This window comes from Sciurus vulgaris (genome assembly GCF_902686455.1).
Source record: "Sciurus vulgaris genome assembly, chromosome: 5".
Classification (NCBI taxonomy): domain Eukaryota; kingdom Metazoa; phylum Chordata; class Mammalia; order Rodentia; family Sciuridae; genus Sciurus; species Sciurus vulgaris.
Window position 1 is genome coordinate 53,896,264 of NC_136465.1, and position 21,874 is coordinate 53,918,137.

The 21,874-nt window shown below is 34.7% G+C and overlaps 1 protein-coding gene across 1 annotated transcript in view; it reads right to left on the reverse strand.

Moving 5' to 3' along the window:
- Positions 1-17,110, reverse strand: part of LOC306662459 (disintegrin and metalloproteinase domain-containing protein 18-like) — a gene marked incomplete at both ends in the record, with an annotated part of 161,443 nt that extends 144,333 nt beyond the window's left edge. The window contains 2 exons of the mRNA XM_079142167.1: positions 16,396-16,472; positions 17,056-17,110. Of these exons, the coding sequence (XP_078998293.1) occupies positions 16,396-16,472; positions 17,056-17,110 (132 nt within the window). The remainder of the gene's footprint in view (positions 1-16,395; positions 16,473-17,055) is intronic.
- Positions 17,111-21,874: the final 4,764 nt, after the last annotated feature.

The window sequence follows — 21,874 nt, forward strand, 5'->3', positions numbered from 1 at the left end:
CATTCTCTGAGATAGAGTAAAAAAAATAGGCCACAAAATCTTCTCTAAAAAATTCTAAGAATATTGAAATTGCATAAAGCAGTTTTTCCTTCCCCATGGATTGAAATTAATATCAATTCAGCAATAAGTGAGAAAATCCATAACTAGGGAAATTAAACAAATTATCCTTTTTTAATTTTATTTTTTATTATGGTACCATCATTATACATAATAATTGGATTCATTTTGACAAAATCATACATGAAAGGATTTTGATTTCAAGCCCATTCTCCTCCTTCTACTCTATTAAACTTCCTTTCTTATATATATACATAAAAGTGACATTCTCTTAAACAATTTATTCTTAAACAAATAATGGACCAGATAAAACAAGTAAGAATTTAGAAAATATCTACAGATAAATGAAAAGTAAAACAAAACATACCAACTTGTATGGGATGGAATGAGAGCAGTATTAAAAGGGAAGTTTATAGCAGAAAATGTTGACATTGCAAAAGAAGAGTGCTCAAATCAACACCCTAACTTTACAACTCAAGAAAATCTGAAAAGAAAAACAAAACAAAAATTTTTAAAAACCAAGAAGCTTTTAAATATCAATAAAATGGGTAAATTCATTGCTATAAAAAAAAAAAAAAACAAAACTCCAAAAAAACCCAGACCATTCAAATGAAATCAGAATAAGAAAGGGAACACTACAATTGATACCACAGAAATCAAAAGAATTATAAGAAAATATTATGAGTGATCATCTGCTCAAAAATAGAATAACCAAGGTCAAGGTTGTAGAAATATTCAATCTATCATGAATATTTCATAATTTAAAAAAAATATTAGCTGTTTGAAGCCATAATTAAAAAAGAAATCTCCCAACAACAACAACAACAAAAAAAACCTCCCAAGACCAGATGGCTAAATAAGAAATTTCCACCAAATATGTAAAAAGAATTAAACCAAACATTCTCAAATTCTTCCAAACTAACCAAGAAAAGGAAACTCCCAATGAATTTTATGAGGCACTAACACCAACTAAAGAAAGACTTGATGAGAAAAGGACAAACTAATATCTCTAATGAGAATTGACATAAAAATCCGTGAGAAAATACTAGCAAACCAAATTCAAGAGCACTTTATTACAGAACAAATAAGATGAATTTATTCCTGGAATGTAAGAATAGTTCAACATATGAAAATCATTCAATACTATACATCACACTAACAGAATGAAGGACAAAAAACATGATCAGCTATCACAGTTCACTCATGCTGCTATAACAAGACATCTCTGCTTTTGGGATGACACCATGTTGCTGCCTTCTCCAAGGAGAAGTACTGTGTCCTCACAGGGAGAAAGCGATCAAAGGACAGAGAAGGGCTGACTCCCTCTAACAAATCCTTTTATAAGAGCACTTAATCCCATTCATGAGGGCAGAATCTAAATAAATCAGTCACCTTCTATGAGCAATACTTTCTAATTCTTTTTTTTTTAATTAAAAATTTTTTTTAATTTTTAAAAATGTTTAAAAATTTTTACAGACTGCATTTTGATTCATTGTATACAAATGAGGTGTATCAATTTGTTTCTATGGTTGTGCATGAAGTCAATTCATACAATTCGTGTAATCATACAATCTAGCTATTGTGAATTGAGCTGCTATAAATGGGCCAAGTAACTGGACAATTTACAGAAAATAGAATGTGATTAATAAATATGTGAAAAAGGGTTCAACATCTCTAGTAATTAGAAAAATGCAAATTAAAACAATTCTAAGATTTCATCTTACTCCAATTAGAATGGCTATTATCAAGAACACAAACAATAATAGACGGTGTGGATGTGAGAGAAAAGGCACACTCATAAACTGCTGGTGGAGTTGCAAATTGGTGCAGCCACTCTGCAAAGCAATGTGGAGAATTCTCAGAAAACTTGGAATGAACCCACCTTTTGACCCAGTTATCCCACTCCTTGGTTTATACCCAAGGAACTTAAAATTAGCATATGATAATAATGCAGCCATATCAATGTTTTTCTAGCAGCTAAATTCACAATAGCTAATTGTGGAACCAACCGAAATGCCCTTCGACAGATGAATGGATAAAGAAACCTTGTAATTCTTAATACTGTTGCTTTGGGAATTCATTTTCAACATGAATTTCAGAAGGGAAAAACATAGCATTCTACCTCTGATGCCTCAGAATTCATGTTCTCCTCATATACAAAACACACTGTTCCATCCCATTAGCTCCAATACCTGTTCTAGCAATAAATCCAAGTGTCAAATTCAGAAACTCATGTATCATTTAAATGAGCTATGGGTGAGACTCAAAGGTGTGTTTCATTCTGAGACAAACTTCCCTCTAATCATGAACTTGTGAAATGAGACGGATGATGTGCTTCCAAAATAAAATGGCAGGACAGCTACAGGATAGACAGTCTAATTCCAAAATAGACAAAGAGTCAAGGAAAAGGGGGTGACAGGTCTCAAGGGCAAACATTAAGTCTTAAGGCTTGAAAATAATCTCTGACTCCAAGTGCAGCCTTCTGTACATGCTAAGGTAGAGATTGGGCACCCAATGCCCTAGGTGGCACTGCCCTGTGGTTTTGCTGGACACAGCTCACACAGCAGTTTTCAGTGGGGAGAATCAGAGGCCAGTGGTTTCCCAAGGTGGAGTTTCACACTGACGGCTCTATAATTCTGAAATTCAGAGGAGGCCCTGTCACCAAGACTCCACTAGCCTTGCTCTAGTGCGGATTCTGCAGAGGCACCATTCCTAAAAGTCAAATCTTTGGGCCCTGAGGCTCTCAAAGACATGCTTTGAAACCCAGGTGGAGGACCCCGTGCCTCCACAACTATACATACCTACAGAGTTAGCCCCACATGAATGTCACCAATACTTACAATTTGTGCCTTCCAGAGTGGCAGCTTGAGCCATAAGTCTCCCAGTCAGAGTGTTCACGAGAATGTGAGGAATAAAGACATGAGACACTGCCAACCAGTGAACTCCAGAGTCCCCTGAGTGCCCTGGGTCCCCCTGTCCTTTTGATAAAAGCCAGACTTAAGGATGAGGTGATATCTCACTATTACTTCAATTTGCATTTCTCTAATTAGTGATTTTGAACATTTTTCATATAACTATTGGCAACCATTCTGCTTTCTTTTGAGAAAAATCAATTTTAAACTGCCTGTTTTAAAATCAGGATATTCGTGGGGATTTTTCTGCTAACATTAATGTGCTATACATTTTTAAAAGATATAAGAAAGGGCTTCAATGTAAAGTTTTTTTGTAAATAAATGCAGAGCTAGAAATGTCTAATCTGACTTAAACATTACATAATGTATACAGTATCAAAACATTACATGATACCCTATTAATATGTATGATTCTTATGTTTTTATTTAGTTTTAGTTAGTTAAAAATAACATAAAAAGGACAATACAAAATGACCAGAAAACAATTAACAAAATTGCAAGATTAAGTCCCTATCAGTAATAACCTTAAATGTAAATATATTAAACTCTCTAACCCAAAGAGAGAACAGCTGAATAGATGAAAAACAAGATACTACTATATCCTGCCTACATTACATGCATAGCATATCTATATGAGTGAATGATAAAAGATATTCCACAGAGAGTAAACAAAAAAGAGGAAAGGTGGTTAGATTTAGATAAATAGACTTTCTGTCAAAACTATCTTAACAAAAGACAAAATCCATAGAACAAATCAATAAAATCAAGAATTGGTTCTTTCAAAAAATAAATGAAACCTATAAACCACTAGCTAGACTAAGAGAAGACTCTAAGATAAAATTAAAAAATGAAGGTGGAGACATACAAAAATACTCTAGAAATAAAAAGAATCATGAGATTATTATGAACAACAATAGGTCAACATAACAGTATAACCTAGAGGAAAAGGATGAATTCCTAGACAAAAAATTACATTTTCAAGATTAAATCAAAAGAAATAAAAAGTTTGGAAAAAAAGAGAAATGACAGAAAGAAAAAGAGAGAGGAAAAGTCAGTTACCTTCCAGAAAAGAAATATCCCAAATTCTACCATACATTCAAAGAGTAATTATTACCAATTCTTCTTAAACTCTTCAAAATAATAGAGCAAGAGTTAATAATTCCAAATATATTTCACAAATCCAACATCACCTTGAAAACTAGGCCAAACAAAAACACTGTTAGGGGAAAATATGAAACACGAATAAAAACAAAGCAAAGCAAAACAACAAAAACTTACAGGCCAACTCTCTCATGAACAGTGATGTAAAACTGCTCAATTAAATCCTAGCAAGCCAAATTGAATAACACTAAAATATTATACATCATGATCTAGTGGGATCTAACCCCGGCATACATGCTGGTTTAACATATATGAATCAGCCCATGTGACACAATACATTAAAGAGAGAAAGATTAAAGCCACATGATTAATTTCAACTGATGCAGAAGATGTAGTTGACAGATTTCAACTTTCAACTTTATTTCTCTCTCTCTCTCTTTCTCTCTTTCTCTCTTTAGGGAGGGATTTAACTCACAGACAGTCTACCTCTGAGTTATATCCCTAGCCCTGTTTTTGTGTGTGTGGTTTTTTGTTGTTGTTGCTGTTTTAATTTTATTTTGAGACAGGGTCTCACTAAGCTGCTGAGGTTGGCCTGGAACTTGCAATTCTCATGCTTCAAGCTGCTAAGCAGCTGGGATTACAGGCGCCAAACTCAACTCAACATCTTTTCTTGATAAAAAATACTGTAACAAGCTTTTCCGAATTTTCTCATCTTGAAAACAAACGTTTTCCATTAAGCAAGAACGCTCCTTTACCATGACTCCCAATCCCTGAAAACCATCATTCTGCCTTCTGTTTCCATGAGTTATATTATTTTAAATACATCATAAAAATGGATTATGTATACCTCCTGACCACATCTAAATCAGAACAAAGTTCTGCTTCTTCAATGCTCCTCAAAATTCCCTAAAACAAGTCAAAATCTTTTAAGTCCCTTCTAACATCTTTTTACTGAAATGAACCATGGTTCCCTGTGGTAGGTGTAGTCTCTTGATGCAATGAGGAATACACCCAGGTGGTTCAATTACAGTTGTGTTCACAATGGCCTTTGGCAAGAAGGAACCGGAAGAAGGAAATAAATTTATCCTAAGATTATCTATTCCCTAGTAGGGAGTTGGTTCCTAGAATTATAAATAATAGTATATGGTTTATATATATGTGTATATATATATATACACATATATATACTTAGATAAGCATTAGAAGGCTTAAAATCACTTATATGGTTCCTATAATATCCTAAAATTCAAGACAATGCTTTGTGGAATAGTTTATATTTGCGAGTCACATGAATGATGAAGAGTTATTATCCCAAATGTATGATTATTGGAGGGATGCTCAAGATGGTGGAATAGAAGAGGCTAATTCCATGGTGTAAAACCAAGAAAGCAGGTATGCAGCTTCTCAGTAAGGTGGGTGAGGGGGAAAAAAGGGAACTTCACTGAGAACTAATACTGGATAGTCAAAGCAGATTGAGAACTCAGGAGACTGGATATAAATAGATAAGGAAGAAATCCCTGCCCTGCTCCCAGCATTGCTGGTGCCTGCCAGAGTGGTCCCTTCATGAGCAAAGTGGAGAGATTAGTGTACTAAAGGGAACCAGCATTTTTAGAAGGCCATGGGTGTGTCTTGGTATGGAAAGATCAGAAAACTAAGACACTGCCAGACTGACCCAAAAGGGGTGCTGCACAATATTCTTGTGCAGGAAAGAAGCCAAGTGTCTCCCAGCAGCCTGTGGAGAACAGAGGAAGAATCCATCTTGCAGCCACACCATGGGGCAGCTGCTGTAGGTGCCCAATCCTGGAAAACCTGAGCTGAGTTCAAACAAAGGCCTGACAAACCCAAGTCACAGAATGTGCCTAAGAGGCCAGGAGACAATCAGATGTAGAGGGGGTTTTACCCTGGGGAATACAGTTGTGGACACCCACCTAGCTCCCCCCTTCCCCTTCAGTCTTAAGGCTGGGAGGCCCAAGTCTGGTAAGGAATTGGAAAGGGTCAGGGCAGAAGTGACTGAGTTTGGGAACTGAACTGAAGAGTCCAGGAAAGACGGGGACTGCATGGTGATAAAGGGGGCAAAGGATTGGCTCTCGACTGCATGAGTGGAACCCAGCAGCGACTCCTGGGGTGCAGTCTCCCAGTGTGGGCCTGCAGCTGCTGGACCCTGGAGGGTCACTGATTTAAAAACCTCAAGAGCAATCACCATTCAAGGAAGAACCAGGAACCTATATAGACCTAAACTCCACCTCCCAGGGCTCTGCCTATGGGAATTCTTCTCAAAGAACACTACTGTGATTCTACCCTCAGGGAGGGCAGACATCACACTCCAGCCCCCTTCACCTAACATGGCCGAAAAGTTGAACTCCCAACTGGTAACTTGAAAAGCAACTCACAAAGAGGAAGGATTTGACAGCCTGTGACCAATTCTCTCATACAGACTCCATACCTCAGGAAGGAAACAAAAGAAAGACATTTGGGAATAGACAACAAATACATATTATTAGTGATAAATTTTGGTCACTGCAATGAAAAAAAAAATTCCTTAACTTTTCATCAAGAACTTCTTCTTCTGTTTATTGTGAGTTGAATAGTTAATGGACACTTATACATATGCATATTTGTCTATTTTTTCTCATTTCTAGAACTTTTTGAAGGCAGTTGTTTTTCAAGGCTCAGTCTTTTAAGTGTTAAGCGCTAGGTTTAATTAGTATATTTCAGTTTTCTTTTATATATTTTTTCTCTCACTAAGTTATTTCTCTTGATTATCTTTATCTCTTTTCTTCTGCTAACAGCCAAATTCTATTGTTCTATCACTCTTCCTTTAGTTTTTTTTTTAACTTCTATTTTCTTTCTTTCTTCCTCATAATCATCACATCCTACATCTCTTCTGTTCTCTCCCTATTCACCTTAAGAAATTGAAAACCTTTTGCAAACTTACTGTTTTTACTGTGGACAATCATTGACCACATCCTTTCTGTTTATTGTGACAAATATCATAATAAAAGTCATAGCAGGAAATATTTGGTTTAATGCTATATATCAGTTACATTGGTTACTGTTATCTTTTATCTCCCTCTAAACTGTGAGGTACTGGAAACCTTCAGGGACACTGTAAGTTCACAAGGTAGAAAATCTACTGCTTCAGATCCATACTGTTAGATTGGTAGACACATAAAGAATATGACAAAGCAAACAAACCAAAATACCTTAATAACAATACAAAGACCAGAGTAGAAGAAGTGTCAGAGAAGGAATTTGTACGGTTCATTGTTAAGCTGATCTGTAAAGTAAAAGGTGATGTAAGGAGTGAAATCAGATATTTTTGTAGGAAGTGAAAGATTATCAAAAAAACAAAACAAAACAAAACAAAACAAGCAGAAATCCTCAAAATGGAGGAATCAATAAACCAAATTAAAAATTCAATGGAAAGCATAACCAAAGACAGAGTTTCAGGCAATGAAGAAAAAATATAGTCTTGACAATAAAGTTAAGCATGGAGAAAATACATTAAGAGACCATGAACAGAACTTACAACAAATATTGGATAACCTGAAAAGACCAAATTGAAGATGGATCAGGATAGATGAAGGCTCAGAAATATAAACCAAAGAACTGCATAAACCTTTCAATGAAATAATATCAGGAAATTTACCAAACCTTAAGAATAAAATGGAAAATCAAATACAGGGGGCTTATAGGATTCCAAATATACAAAACTATAACAGACCAACATCAAGGCACATTATTAGGAAAATACCTACCAGAGAAAAATGATACAATTTTAAAGGTTGCTAGAGAAAAATGACAGGTCACACTTAGAAGTAAACCAATCTGTATTTTAGCTGATTTCTCAACCCAGATCCTAAAAACTAGGAAGCCTTCAAATAATATATACCAAGCTCTGAAAGAAAATGGATGCCAAACAAGAATACTAAAATTAAGCTCCAAATTTGATAATGAAATTAAAAATCTTTCATAATAAAAGTTAAAAGAATTCACACAAGAAAGCCTGCACTATAGAATAAGATATTTTAAGAAGAAAAATGAAAAATAAATGAGGAAACCAGGAAAGAGAGGAACTATACTGAAAGAACAGTGAATCAATGGAGAAACAAATTCAAATTAAAAATCAGAAACAAATCAAAATGACAGGAAATAAAAATCACACTAAATAATAACATCGAATGTAAATAGTTTACACTCATCAATCTACTAAATAGATTGAATTAAAAATCAAGACCCAACAGTGTGCTATCTCCAAGACAGACACAGAGGTAAAGATATACACAGACTGGAGGTAAAATAATGGGGAAAACATATTCACATAGATCTCAAAAACAAAAAGGGGTTTTTATCCTCATATGAGAAAAAGAGAACTTCAAGCCAAAGATAATCAGAAGGGACAAAAAAGGCATTTCATACTGCTTAGAGAATTATACAACAACAAGAAATGACAGTTTAAATATTTATGCTCCAAACAATGCAGCATCTATGTACATCAAACAAATTCTTCTCAATTTCAAGAATCAAATAGACCACAACACAATGATACTGGGCGACTTTAACATGCCTCTCTCATCTCTGGATAGCTCTTCCAAACAAAAACTAAATAAAGAAATTACAGGACTGAAAAATACAATGAATAATTTAGACTTAACAGATATATAAACTATTTCATCCATCCAAAGACTGAATACACTTTCTTCTCAGTAGTACACTGATCCTTTTCTAAAATAGACTGTATATTAGGCCACAAAGCAACTCTAACAAATACAAAAAATAAAGATAATACCTTGCATTCTATCAGATCACAGTGGTGAAATAAAAAAAAAAATACTTAGAGGTAAGTGACAATAGTGTCACAACATATCAACATCTCTGAAACACTATTAAGGCAGTTCTATGAGGAAAGTTCATAGTATTGAGCTCATTCATTAAAATAATACAAAGTCACCAAATAACCTAATATTGTATCTTTTTTCTTTTTTCTTTTTTCTTTTTTTTTTTTTTTTTGTCTGTGCAACAACAGTTATTTAATATACCCCATGACTGACCGGCTACCTAAAACCCAAGGAGTTCTGTTAAAGTGCCATGGGCTGTCAGCATAACAAAATATAAGATGTAAATAGAAAATTTCTTTTTTTTCTTTTTTTAAAACAAGAGTTCACTGAGAATCAGAAATAATTACAGAATATGCTGTATAAACTATTCTCTACAAAGGTTGATCAGCATTATTTACAATTGGTACATTGATACAAAAGAAGGCATAAAGGAATCCAAGTCACTTTTTTTTCTTTTTTTTTTTTTTTAAAGGCTGACAGGTCTATGCATTGCGTTATGCTTAACAACCAGAGCTTTCGAGCCTCTTGGCTGGCGACAAGTCAGGAGATCTTCAGGCGAATAGGGGTGTTTGCAGTCAAGGAGCTGGGAAAGAAGGCTGTTTTGGGGTACACAGAAGGACTCAAAGGATACCACCCTAAAGATGCTTTAAAGGCTGGTCCAGTTGAATTCCATGAAAACAAACCCAAAGAAAACATTTATTTTCATTCCACTTTTCAAGCTGCAATTTTTTTAAATTGTAAACAAATGGGTACAACTTGTTTCTCTGTACATGAAGTAGAAGCATACCATTTGTGTAATCATACATTTACATAGGGTAATGGTGTTTGATTCATTCTGTTATTTTTCTCCCCCCACCCCTCTTTTCCCTCTATACAGTCCCTCCTTCCTCCATTCTTGCCTCTCTCCTACCCCCCATTATGTATCATTGCAAGTGTTTAATACATCATTACAAAGTAAACCTGTAGTTGATGGCAAAAGAAGAAATACTGTGGAGCTAACTGACCAGAATAGTTTCAGAAACAATATGAAACTTAGGAAAGTTTAAGCAATATTTACATTTTTAAAATGTTTTTTGAATTATGTTTTTATTGTATGTTTCCTCAGACCAAAAAGTATGTACATATCTTTGTTATTTTTGCACAATTTTTGTCTTGTTCGGTTTTAGAAGTCTGCTGTTTTTTACAATTCATTTTGAGTTGTAAAACTTGCAGGAGTAGAAACAAAACCAATCTCAGCAACAAAATAACCCTCTGATTTATAAACTCTTACACTTGAAGAGGGAACACAAATGTTGAGAGATGAAGTGGCTGCTTCTGAGAAATAACATCTTAACAGGGATTGAAGGAGTGGGTTGAACTTTTAGCTCCCTGCATCTTGAAATGGAAGCGGGAATAAAGAGGTTCCTCACTGAATGCTGCTTACTTTGTGAAAAACTGGCTTTGACCAAGATGAGGACATTTAGGGATAACTAAGCAAAAAAGGGAAAATCCACAGTATTTCTAACATTGTATCTTAAGGTCGTAGAGAAAGAACAAATCAACACCAAAAGCAGCAGAAGACAGGAAATAATTGAACTCAGGACAAAAGTCAATGAAATTGAAGCAAACAAACAAAAAAAAATTTTTTTTCAAAAAATAAAACAAAAACGGTTCTTTGAAAAAATAAATAAAATTGATAAACCCTTAACCAAGTTAACCAAGATAAAGGGTGAAAAAAACTCAAAGTACAAAAATTCATGATGAAAAAGGAAAGATAACCACAGACACTACTAAAATTGAGGAAAGTCAGAAACTATTCTGATAATTTGTACTCCAATAAAACATAAAATCTTGTAGACATAGACAAATTCCTAGAGACACATGACCAACCCAAAATAAACGAGGACACAGAAAATTTAAACAGACCAATTTCAAGCAATAAAATGAAAGATGCCATCAAAAACCTCTAACAAAGAAAAGCCCATTACTCAGGGGATTCTCAGCTAAGTTCTTTCTGACCTTCAAAGAAGAAATAACACCAATCTTGCTCAAACTATTCCATAAAATGGAAAGGAAGGGAACCCTTCCAAACTCTTTCTATAAAGCTAGTATCAACCTGATACCAAAACCAGACAAAAGTACATGAATGAAAGAGAACTTCAGACCAATATCCGTGATGAACATAGATGCAAAAATTCTTAATACTCATAAGTCACACACAAAAACATACTGAAAAGATAATGCACCATGATCAAGTGAGGTTCATCCCAGGGTGGCAAGATTGGTTCAATGTACAGAAATCAATAAACATAACTCATGACATCAAGAGTCTTAAAGAGAAGAATCCAGTGATTATCTCAATGGATGCAGGGAAAGTGTCTGACAAAATACAGCATCCATTCATTTTCAAAACTCTAGAAAAACTAGGGATAGTAGGAATATAACTCAACATTGAAAACACTATACATGCTAAACCCAAGGCCAACATCATTCAAAATGGAGAAAAACTGAAAGCATTTCCTCTAAAACTTTGAACAAGACATGTATGCCATCTTTCACCACTTCTATTCACCATAGTCTTTGAAACTCTAGCCAGGACAATTATGCAAAAGACAGAAATTAAAGGATTCAAATAATAAAAGAATAGTTCAACTATATCTGTTTGCAGGTGACATGATTCTATATTTAGAAGGTCCAAAAAGGTCTACCAGAAAACTTTTTGAACTCATAAATGAATTAATCAAAGTAGCAGAATACAAAATTAACACCCGCAAATTGTGTTCCTATATACCAAAGATGAATCAGCTGAAAGAGCAATTAGAAAAACTATCCCATTCAGAAAGTCTCAAAAAAAAAAAAAAGCTTTGGAGTTAATCTAACAAAAGAGGGGAAAGACCTCCACAGTGAAAAATACAGAATGCTAAAGAAAGAAATTGAAGAAGATCACAGAAAATGGAAAGATCTCCCATGTTCTTAGATAGGCAGAATTAATATTGTCAAAATGGCCATTCTACCAAAAGTGCTATACATATTTAATGCAAATCCCATCAAAATTCCAACAACATTCTTCATAGAAATAGAAAAACAGTCATGAAATTCATTTGGAAAAATAAGAGATCCAGAATAACCAAAGAAATCCTTAGCAAGAAAAGTAAAGCAGGAGGCAACACAATCACAGACCTTAAATTATACTACAGAGCTATAATAACAAAAAAGGTATGCTATGTGCACCAAAACAGACATGAAGACTGATGGAAGAGAAGACACAGAGACCGAACCATATATATACAGTTACCTCATACCAGACAAAGGCACCATAAACACACACTGGAGAAAAGATAGCCTTTTCAAAAAATGCTGCTGGGAAAACTGAAAATTCATATGTAGTAGAATTAAATGTAACCCCTCTCTCTGACCTTACACAAAACTCAACATGGATCAAGGACTCAAGCATTAGACCACAGGCCCTGAAGGTACTAGAAGAAAATGTAGGCCTAACACTATCATGTCAGTTTAGGAACTGACTTCCTCAAGAAGGCTCCTAAAGTACAAGAAGTAAAACCAATAATCAATAAATGGGACATGATCAGACTAAAAAGTTTCTTTATAGCAAAAGAAACAATCAAGAACATGAAAAGACGGCCTATAGAACAAGGGAAAATCTTTGCCATATGCACCTCAGATAGAGTGTTAATCTCCAGAATATATAAAGAACACAAAAAACTTAACACCAAATAAACAAATAACCTAATCAACAAATGGGCAAAGGAACTGAGCAGGCACCTCACAGAAAAAGAACTATGAATAGTCAACAAATATATTAAAAATTTTCAACATCTCAATCTATTAGATAAATGAAAATTAAAGCTACACTGAGTTCCATCTCACTCCAGGCAGAACGGCAATTATCAAGAGTGCAAGTAACAATAAATGTTGGCAAGGATGCAGGGAGAAAGGTACACTCATACATTGCTGGTGGGACTGCAAATTGGTGCAACCACTCTGGAAAGCAATATGAATGGATAAAGAATGGATAAAGATAATGGATAAAGATAATGGATAAAGATAATGCGGTATATACATGCAGTGGAATATTACTCAGTCTTAAAAAGAATGATTGTCTGACACTTGCTGATAAATGGATGGATCTGGAGACTACCATGCTAATTGAAGTAAGCCAATACCAAATAAAATAAATAAATAATAACAGCAACAACAAAAACCACAAAGGTCAAATGTTCTCTCTGATATGTGTGTGCTAACCCACAACAAGGGAGGGTAGGGAGAGGAAGAAGAGAAGTTCATTGGATTAGACAATGGGTATTGAAGGGAAGGGAGGGATAATGATAATAGGAAAGACTGTGGAATGAATCTGAGACAAATTTCCTATGTACATATCTATGTACACCCCAACTAATCTGCACATCATGTACAACCAAAAGACGGAATCTCAATCAGAATAAGATATACTCTGTGTTTTTTATAAATATGTCAAAATACACCTACACTCACATATATCTAAAAAAAAATTTTAAAAAAGAAAATGGAAATGGAAAAAGTTTCCATTTACTAAATATAAAAAATGGGCACACAGCAGTAAGTTTGATAAAAGGTATATTTCCTCTGTATTAAAAAAATAAAAAACAAATGCTAAACAAACAATTAACAGCAAGATGTATGATGATCTCCTAGAACTCCATAGCCATAAGTGAATAAATACATAATTTAAAATAAAACTAACCAATTAAAAAGTGGGCAAAGGACTTAAGTAGAGTTCTATGTGAAAAAGACATACAAATGATCATCAAAATAAGAAAGAATGTTAAATGTCACTAATCATCATAGAAATGCAGGCTTAAAAGTAGAATGAGGCATAACTCAAACCACTTAGAGGAGCTACTACAAAAATTAAAAAATAAAAATAAAAAAGTAACAAATGTTGTGAGGATGTAAAGAAACTGGAATCATCATACTGGTGGGAATAGACAATGGGCAACTACTATGAAAAACAATATTGAGGTACCTCAAAATATTAAAGATAGAACTACTGTATTAGTCTTCTGTTGCTGTGACCAAAATAACTAACAAGGACAACTTAGAGAAAGAAAAGTTTATTTTGGGCTCAAGGTTTCTGATGTGTCTGTTCATCCTAGGCCAACTCCATCACTCTAGGTTCAAGTGAGGCAGAACATCATGATGGAAGAGATTGGTGGAGGAAACTGCTCATATCATGGCAGCCAGGAAGCAGGGGAAGGAAGAGGAGGCCACGGACAGGCCATGTTTCCACTGAGCTACTTCTTCCAGTCACACCCTACCTGCTCCCAAATTATTAGTCCATCAAATAAATTAATTTATCGATGAAGACATAGCTCTCATAATGTAATCATTTCACCTCTGAACATTCCTAACTCACTGCCTAATACATAAGGTTTTCAGGGACTTCATATCTGAATCATAACAACTAATATACTAAACATAAATGCAACTTATGGCTACATATATGAAAAAATTGAAATAAGGACCTTGAAGAACTTATCTGCCATTCTTTGGTCATTTCAACATTATCCTTAGGAGTCAAGATATGAAATCAACCCAAATGTCTATTGACAGATGAACAGATAAAGAAAAAGTGCTATGTTCATATAGTGGAATAATATTTGTCCTTAATGAAGAAGAAAATCCTAACATTTATATGACATGAATGAACCTGAATGACATTATGTTTTAAGTGAAATAAACTGACATAGAATGATAAGTACTATCCAAGATAATCAAACTCGGAGAAATAGAGAACGCAATGATTGACAAGGTGTACTTTAAGAGGGAAATGGAGAATGATTGCTCAATGATTATAAAGTTGCAGTTACACAAGATGAAATGATTCTGGAGAGATGCTGTACAACATAAGAGTTGTGTATAGTAAGCTACACTGTATTGTGCATGCAAACAGTTGTTAATAGGGTATAGCTCATGTTTTTACTACACACAAGGAAAGTTTTGGAGGTGATAAATGCTTAGTACATTAATTGTAATGGTAACATAGGTGTATGAATCTGTTCAAACTCATCAAAATGTAAACCTTTGACATATATACTTTTTATATCAATTATACCTCAATAAAGCTTAAAAACATAAAACCATGCCCCATCACAGTAAAAATGGTTTCAATAATTTGGTATAAAATATACCAAAAATGTAGACAAGTACTGAAAACTTCAGGTCTTCTGCTAGTAAAATCATTTTATGTTCTGCATAACTGCTTTAGGTACTATGACTCTGTATAACAGTATTAAGAAAAAAATGTAGAAAACAATGGGTAAAAAATTTTCGGCAGAAATTAAAGATTAGATCATAATCTAATAGACTCGCAGCTCTGATATCTTCAACTTTTTCTAGTTTTCTTTTTAAAAAACAACTATATATATACTATATGTTATGTATATATGTTTATCTATATGTATATATGTAGTATATATATATTTATATACATAACATATATATATCATACATATACCAACACATATATACCTACACTTATATATTTATACATCGACTCTGGAAGTAATTATAAGGATTAATAAGATTGATATTTGAAAATATTGTATAAATTTAAGGGCATTATTTATTGTGATTCTCAAATGTAACTAAATATATATTTTATTTATTTTTATTATAATTATTCAGTAGGTGATAATCATAGTAAGATCAAATATTGTATGCTAAAATAGTTGATGGAATTTTAATTTTTTTCTTACTCTTATTTTGGATTATACTCTTTTAATTTGAAAACATTTTCAGAGTGTTAATGTGTATTACCCACACAATTCTAACCACATGGAAATCTAACCTCCTATAGTGTTTGTGGCAACTTCCAGTTTGTAATACAAAACATACTAATCCAATTTAATCATTTTTTGTTGTTCTTCTGGTTCTTGTTGTTTGCTTGTTTTTCTAGAAGGAAACCACTTTTCCAATTTCTTTTACCAGTGAGTATTTTATATAATTATATATAACTATAATTATATACTGTAGTCTTTATCATAATGAGACAAACTTGGCATTGATTTTCCTTTTTCCTCCTTTCTTGGCGCATTACTTTTGCTAATTCTGATTCTGGGGCATTTGATTTTGCATGTCTAAATTTTACTCAAGACCAATTTCTCTAGCATTTAGTGACCCTTAAAAAATTTTATTAATCTGATAATTTATAATCATATTTCTCATTGATTTGTTTCATACAGATTTTTTTCTACCAGGATGATTGCTGAAAAGTGTTCAATACTTCTTGAAAATTATGAGCAACTTAGTAAGAAGAGATGGAAAGGTGAAGGAAAGTGGTGAGGGAGTTAATAGTGGAGTAGGAACAGGAGGATTAAAACAATATAGCACAGACAGAAAATACCGTCCTTTGCAGGTGACTACAAGTTCATAAGATCTGACTCGCTACAAATGTAAACAAAAATAACCTTAAAATGTTAAACATAAAACAAATATTTTTGATCACTTACCCTCCCCTCTGAAACTTCACTCTCATTTGACCTTATCTTTTGTGGCACTGTGAGGTGCAGGAATAATCCTTCAGAATCTGCAGCGAGAACATGCTTTTTTGTTGTATTTTATTGTTTTCCTTTCATCAGAAATGATCTCAGTCAAGTAAGTGTTTTCAACCCGAGCACATGGTGAGGCCTAAAACGACTAATTCTATGTCCCCACCCTCCTTCGTGATGAGCTTGCAAAGGATTTTCGAGGACACTTTTGAAATGGCTGAGATACCGCAGTTCTATTGGAAATGGCTGAGATACGATTAGATAACGCAGTTCTACAGGATCATCGTATTCCTTTTCAGAATCACGTTGAGGCCTGTTACACTCAGGACTTTGAGGACTCAATTGAGGGCAATGTACATCCAGCCTTTATTTTCCATCCTGGAAGGTGTGATGATCCTGGAAGACTAGCTAGTGTCTGCTGCTGAGTCAGGGCTAAGGTCCTGGGTTCACCTGGCCTGGTTGGGGGTGGGTTGGGGTAATATGGAGAAAGCACCAGCAAGAAATCCACACAGCGGTGGGGGTGGCTGCTATCAGAGCTGTGGGAAATTGTTCCCCAGGAGGAATCAGGCATTTCTCTGAACAAAAGGAGAAGAACAGGGAAGCAGGCATGATATGACTTACCATGGCTGGCCAGCAGCATTCCAAACTCAGCAAGGAGTGCAAAGAGAAGGAACATGGCTGATCAGAGCAGGAAGGCACAGCCGCGGAAGAAGACCGTTGGGCAGACGCGACGCTCGCGGGCAAGCCCTGGGCCCTGGCTCGGGGCATCTTGGGAGGACAGTTTGCTGTCAGGGCCTTTGGGGGTGAGGACTGTGGTTTCTGGGAGGTTCCGTGGCTTCCATAGGGCAAGGGGAGGAAACAAAAGAATACATATTTGTGAGCAACTCTTTTGCTGTAGACAGATTTAAATTGTTTAAATTCCTCAGTAGGGATAAAGGGGGACAAAAGCATGCTTCTCTTTTCTTGGACATTTCCTTTCACCACATCAGTTTTCTGATAGATTTTATTTACTATGGAGGAGGATGAGCAAAGGTCTATTATTATTACTAGCGATCTCCAACATGCTGTTGACTTAGTGACTTATTATCTTGACAAATAAGAAAAATGAAAGAAATGGAATTTGATCTTCATAAGGCAAAGAGCACTTTTCTGCAGCTGTGTACCTTTCTTATAATACTCGATTATGGTAGAGGAAAGGGAAAGGAAATCTTTAAAATACAACCGAAGTGTTTCATAATGGTCACTCTTCCACACTGAGAACCTGTCGAGAAGGGCAGCCAGGCAGAGGGAGCCTGGAGAAGTGACGCCACTGTGGAAGAAAAGTATGCAAATGCCTCCTTGAACTTCCCCACAAAGTCCAAACTGCAGAGGTCCAAAACTCAGGTCACCTTTGCCCATTTCTAATGCCAACCTTTTTTCATCCAGTGCTCCATATTGTAAAACGAATTGTATCCACAGTTACCAAAGTAATCTTTGAAACTAAAACTTGAATCTGCTAAGCACTGATATATTTATAAAATTGATAGCTCAGAAATTATCTTCATAAATATCTTTATAATTAATATAATACTTAGAAAGATAATGCAGACCAGTTATCAGAATGGCCCTGAAAAATTAATGGCAATGAGAAATAAGGAAATGCCTTGGAATCAACCCTATGTGTGATTTTAAACAGTTTTATTGAGATATGATGCATGCATGACACAATTCATACATAAAAGCATACGATTGAATGATTTTATATTCACAGATGTTTGTTAACTATTAATACAATTAATGTTAGGCTAATTTCATCACCTCAAAAAGTTCAATACCCTGAAGCCATCACCCCTCTACCATTTCTTCATTCTCAACCCATACTGTAAACCCTAAACATCAAGTAAACTGTTCTCCACCTTATATACAATGATTCATGGTCTTTGTGATTGACTTTATTCACTTGCTGTAACATTATAGGTGGTTCATTCCTTTATATGGAAGAATAAATTTTCATTTTATAGATATACCACATTTTGGTTTTCATTTGGTCAGCTGATGAGCATTTGGAAAAGGAAACTGTGGGCCTCTGTGATGAGCTTTTTCCAGCCCTCATCCAGGAGCATCTTTGCTTTTTGATGAAGATTCTGTAGGTCCCAGTCAGATTCCAGATGGGGAAATGGTTCCCTTAATGCTTTGGGGGATACAGAGGAAGTGCATCCATCTCTGCAAGAGGGTAGGGAGAGAGGGAGAACTGAAGCAGGAGAATCTTACCTAGAGAAGTTCCACTTCAGTGAAGACAGAGCAGCAAGTTTGGGTTTCCAAAAGGATAAAATAAATAAATAAAATAAAATCTTCCATCACAGTTTACATGGGGCCATGGAAACATCACCTGGACACAGAACAGGTATCTATGACGACGCTCAGTCTGAGAAATTGCTTTAAAAGAGAAAGTATGTTAGTGACATTTTAGACTACTGGGGCTAGTCTTACCCATCAGGATGCCCTCTCAATATCCCAAAGCCTGTAATGGGTGGAGAGGAGAATCAAGAGCAATTGGATAGGTGCAGGCTGTGATGTCCTTTCTTGAGATGGGAGCAGTTAGCATGGTCATGATCTTCTTAGGGTGGACAGGAGCAGTGGTTAATGGAATATTTTCAGTTTAGAATGCAGCATACTTCTAAAAATAAAGGCAAATCTGTGTAATTCCTACTAAAGAATCATGGTAGGTAGAAAAATCCACAGACACAAGTTTGCATGTTTTCAGTCATAGATTTATTTTGGCTTGTGAATTTGAAAGATTTATGCCATAACAAAATTTGTCTTTAAGACCATCCTAACCAGCCCTGATCTGAAGTACCATCTGTTCTCCCCTGCATTATGCAATCACTTCTCTACTACTGGTTTCTGTCTACACTTTCCATGGTACTGATTTTTATTTGTTTGTTTCAGTGCTGGTGGTTGAACCCAGGGCCTCACACTTGCTAGGTAAGCACTCTGCCACCAAGCTACATCCCAGCCCCATGATCCCATTTATTTACAACAAACCAGCCTTCTAATATGCATGCAAATAATTGGAATTGACCTATCTATAGATTTTCTCTCACTCAGAATAAAAGAGTGATATCCTCCAACATCTCCAGCAACCTACATGAGTTCTACTTCTATGACCTAATCATAATTGCAGCCCTGTTGCTAAGTCTGTTCCAGATAAACTAATATCTTGCCATTCGTTAACATTACTGACTTATTTTTGCATAAGATTATTCATGTATTTTGAAAGCTATTGCCTAAATATGTACATGAATAAGGTAGCATTGATTTTCAGGTAGAATTGGGAACCTCCATCTTTAATCTCTTGGATAGTCTATAAGCATGCTTTTGACTAGATAAGGGTAAGACTGGCCAAAATCAGGGCTGTGAGATTTGGGATTTTTTTAAATATATTTTTTGGGTTGTTGATGGACCTTTATTTTATTCATTTATTTATATGTGGTGCTGAGTATTGAGCCCAGTGCCTCACACATGCTAGGCAAGCACTCTATCAGTGAGTCACAACCCCAGCCCCAGGATTTTTTAATGAACTGTTTAAAACTTAAAATAAGGAATGTGGGACCTTATGTCTCTCTGACCTACACTGCTTGACTACACTCTTTCTTTCTATACTGTATCATCTGAGTTTAGATAAAAGCCATATGTGAATTATCCTTGTGAAGTCAAATGACTCTTCAAATACCAAGATGAAGCAAATATTTACACTTCCTTCAAATTACTGGCTATTTGCTCAGTTGGACCTACTCAGACAATCATATTTAAAATTGCTATCCAGTTCTTCTCTCAACACCAACTCTCCCAGTTAATCTTACTGCTCTAATACTTTTGTTTCCTATTTATGGGCTAATAGCCTAATCCATTATCTCAAATTCTTTTTTTTTAATTTTTTTTATCTCAAATTCTTGAAGCATGACTTCAAAGCAAGTATAAAGTACTATTGGCAGGAGGAACCTACGAAAAAGAGAAAGAAAAAGAAAAGAAAAACATAGAACAGAAAGAAAAAAAGGAAAAGGAGTTTGAACATATTATGATTTAAAAACTTATGAGTTAGTAAAAATCAGGGAAATAACAAGATTAATATTGTTCTGGGAGAAAATGAGTGGGAGAATTTGGGTGGTTGTAGTGGGCGCTCAGGAAACACACCCAGTTGGATAGTGAAGGAAAAATGATTTTACATTGACATTAGGAATTAGAAAAGTTTTATTTATATATAAATATTTTATTTTAAGGAAACAGGCCCATAAATCTATTAGCTAAATTAAAATACAAGGGAATGTCAGATGAGAATTAGATAAGCTCTTGATCTCATACTTCAGTGTATTTTTGAACATTCTATTTAGTCTCAGTGGCAGGACTAACATATCAAATATCTCTATTTTTTTCAGATATCAATTAGATTCTTGAACAAAATCAATAACCATGTATGTAACCCCAACCATCTTTCTGCCTTGGAGGGAGAGTGTTAAGCATTTTGCCTGACATCAAATAGAGCTAAATCAAGGCAAATGCCTTTCCTCACAACATCATACACCATGCTACATGTGCCAGGATTATGGCAATATGGGAAGTTTAAACTCAAGAATCTGATGCATTAAATTAAACTCCAACTCCCAAACTTATTGAAAATATGTACACATAGCCATTATCTAACATCTTTAGTTTTGTTTCTTCAATTCTGAAATAAGGCTAATACTCATGGAGTCTAGGAAGAAATATGAATGTAGGGGACACAGTCTCTTTACAATTAGGACCTCAAATGAGGAAGCAGGAGGTTTGACTGTGGATAAACACTTTAAGAAAATATTTGTTATCTCTTTGAAGTCAGTCTTACTATTAAAAATATTGCTTAATGAATCTCTGGTTAGTATTAGTTAATATTATCTATTTCTCAATCAACATAAAACAAAATTAATATCAAATGATTTATCTTAGGTTTGTTCTGTCATATGATATTCACAAACTGGTGTCAGGATAGTGAAATAAAAAAAAATAATAATTTCCTCATAGTCAAGCATTGTTAAAAATAAACAGATAAATTATGAATTATATCATGTGAATAAGTTGATTTATTTAATTCTGTGATGGTTGCTACTAGTATTGCTGTCTTCTGATATCTGGATAATGGAGATAGCATTACTTTCAGAGGAAGGAATCACTGTAATCTTAAATAGCAACAACAACAATAACAAAATTAAGCATAGTATAAAAACTACATTTCTGTTAATCAGTTAATATGTACAAATATCTATGCCTTGCTTACCTTGCTTATCATATCCCATAGAGAAAGCATATATTCTACTGCTTGTGGGGTTTTTTTTCCCCTAATTTTAGTCTAATTTTCAAAAAATTTAGTTAAGCTTACTTTTAGAATTTAAAACTAAAAATCCATTCATTAGTTTCCTCTATATTG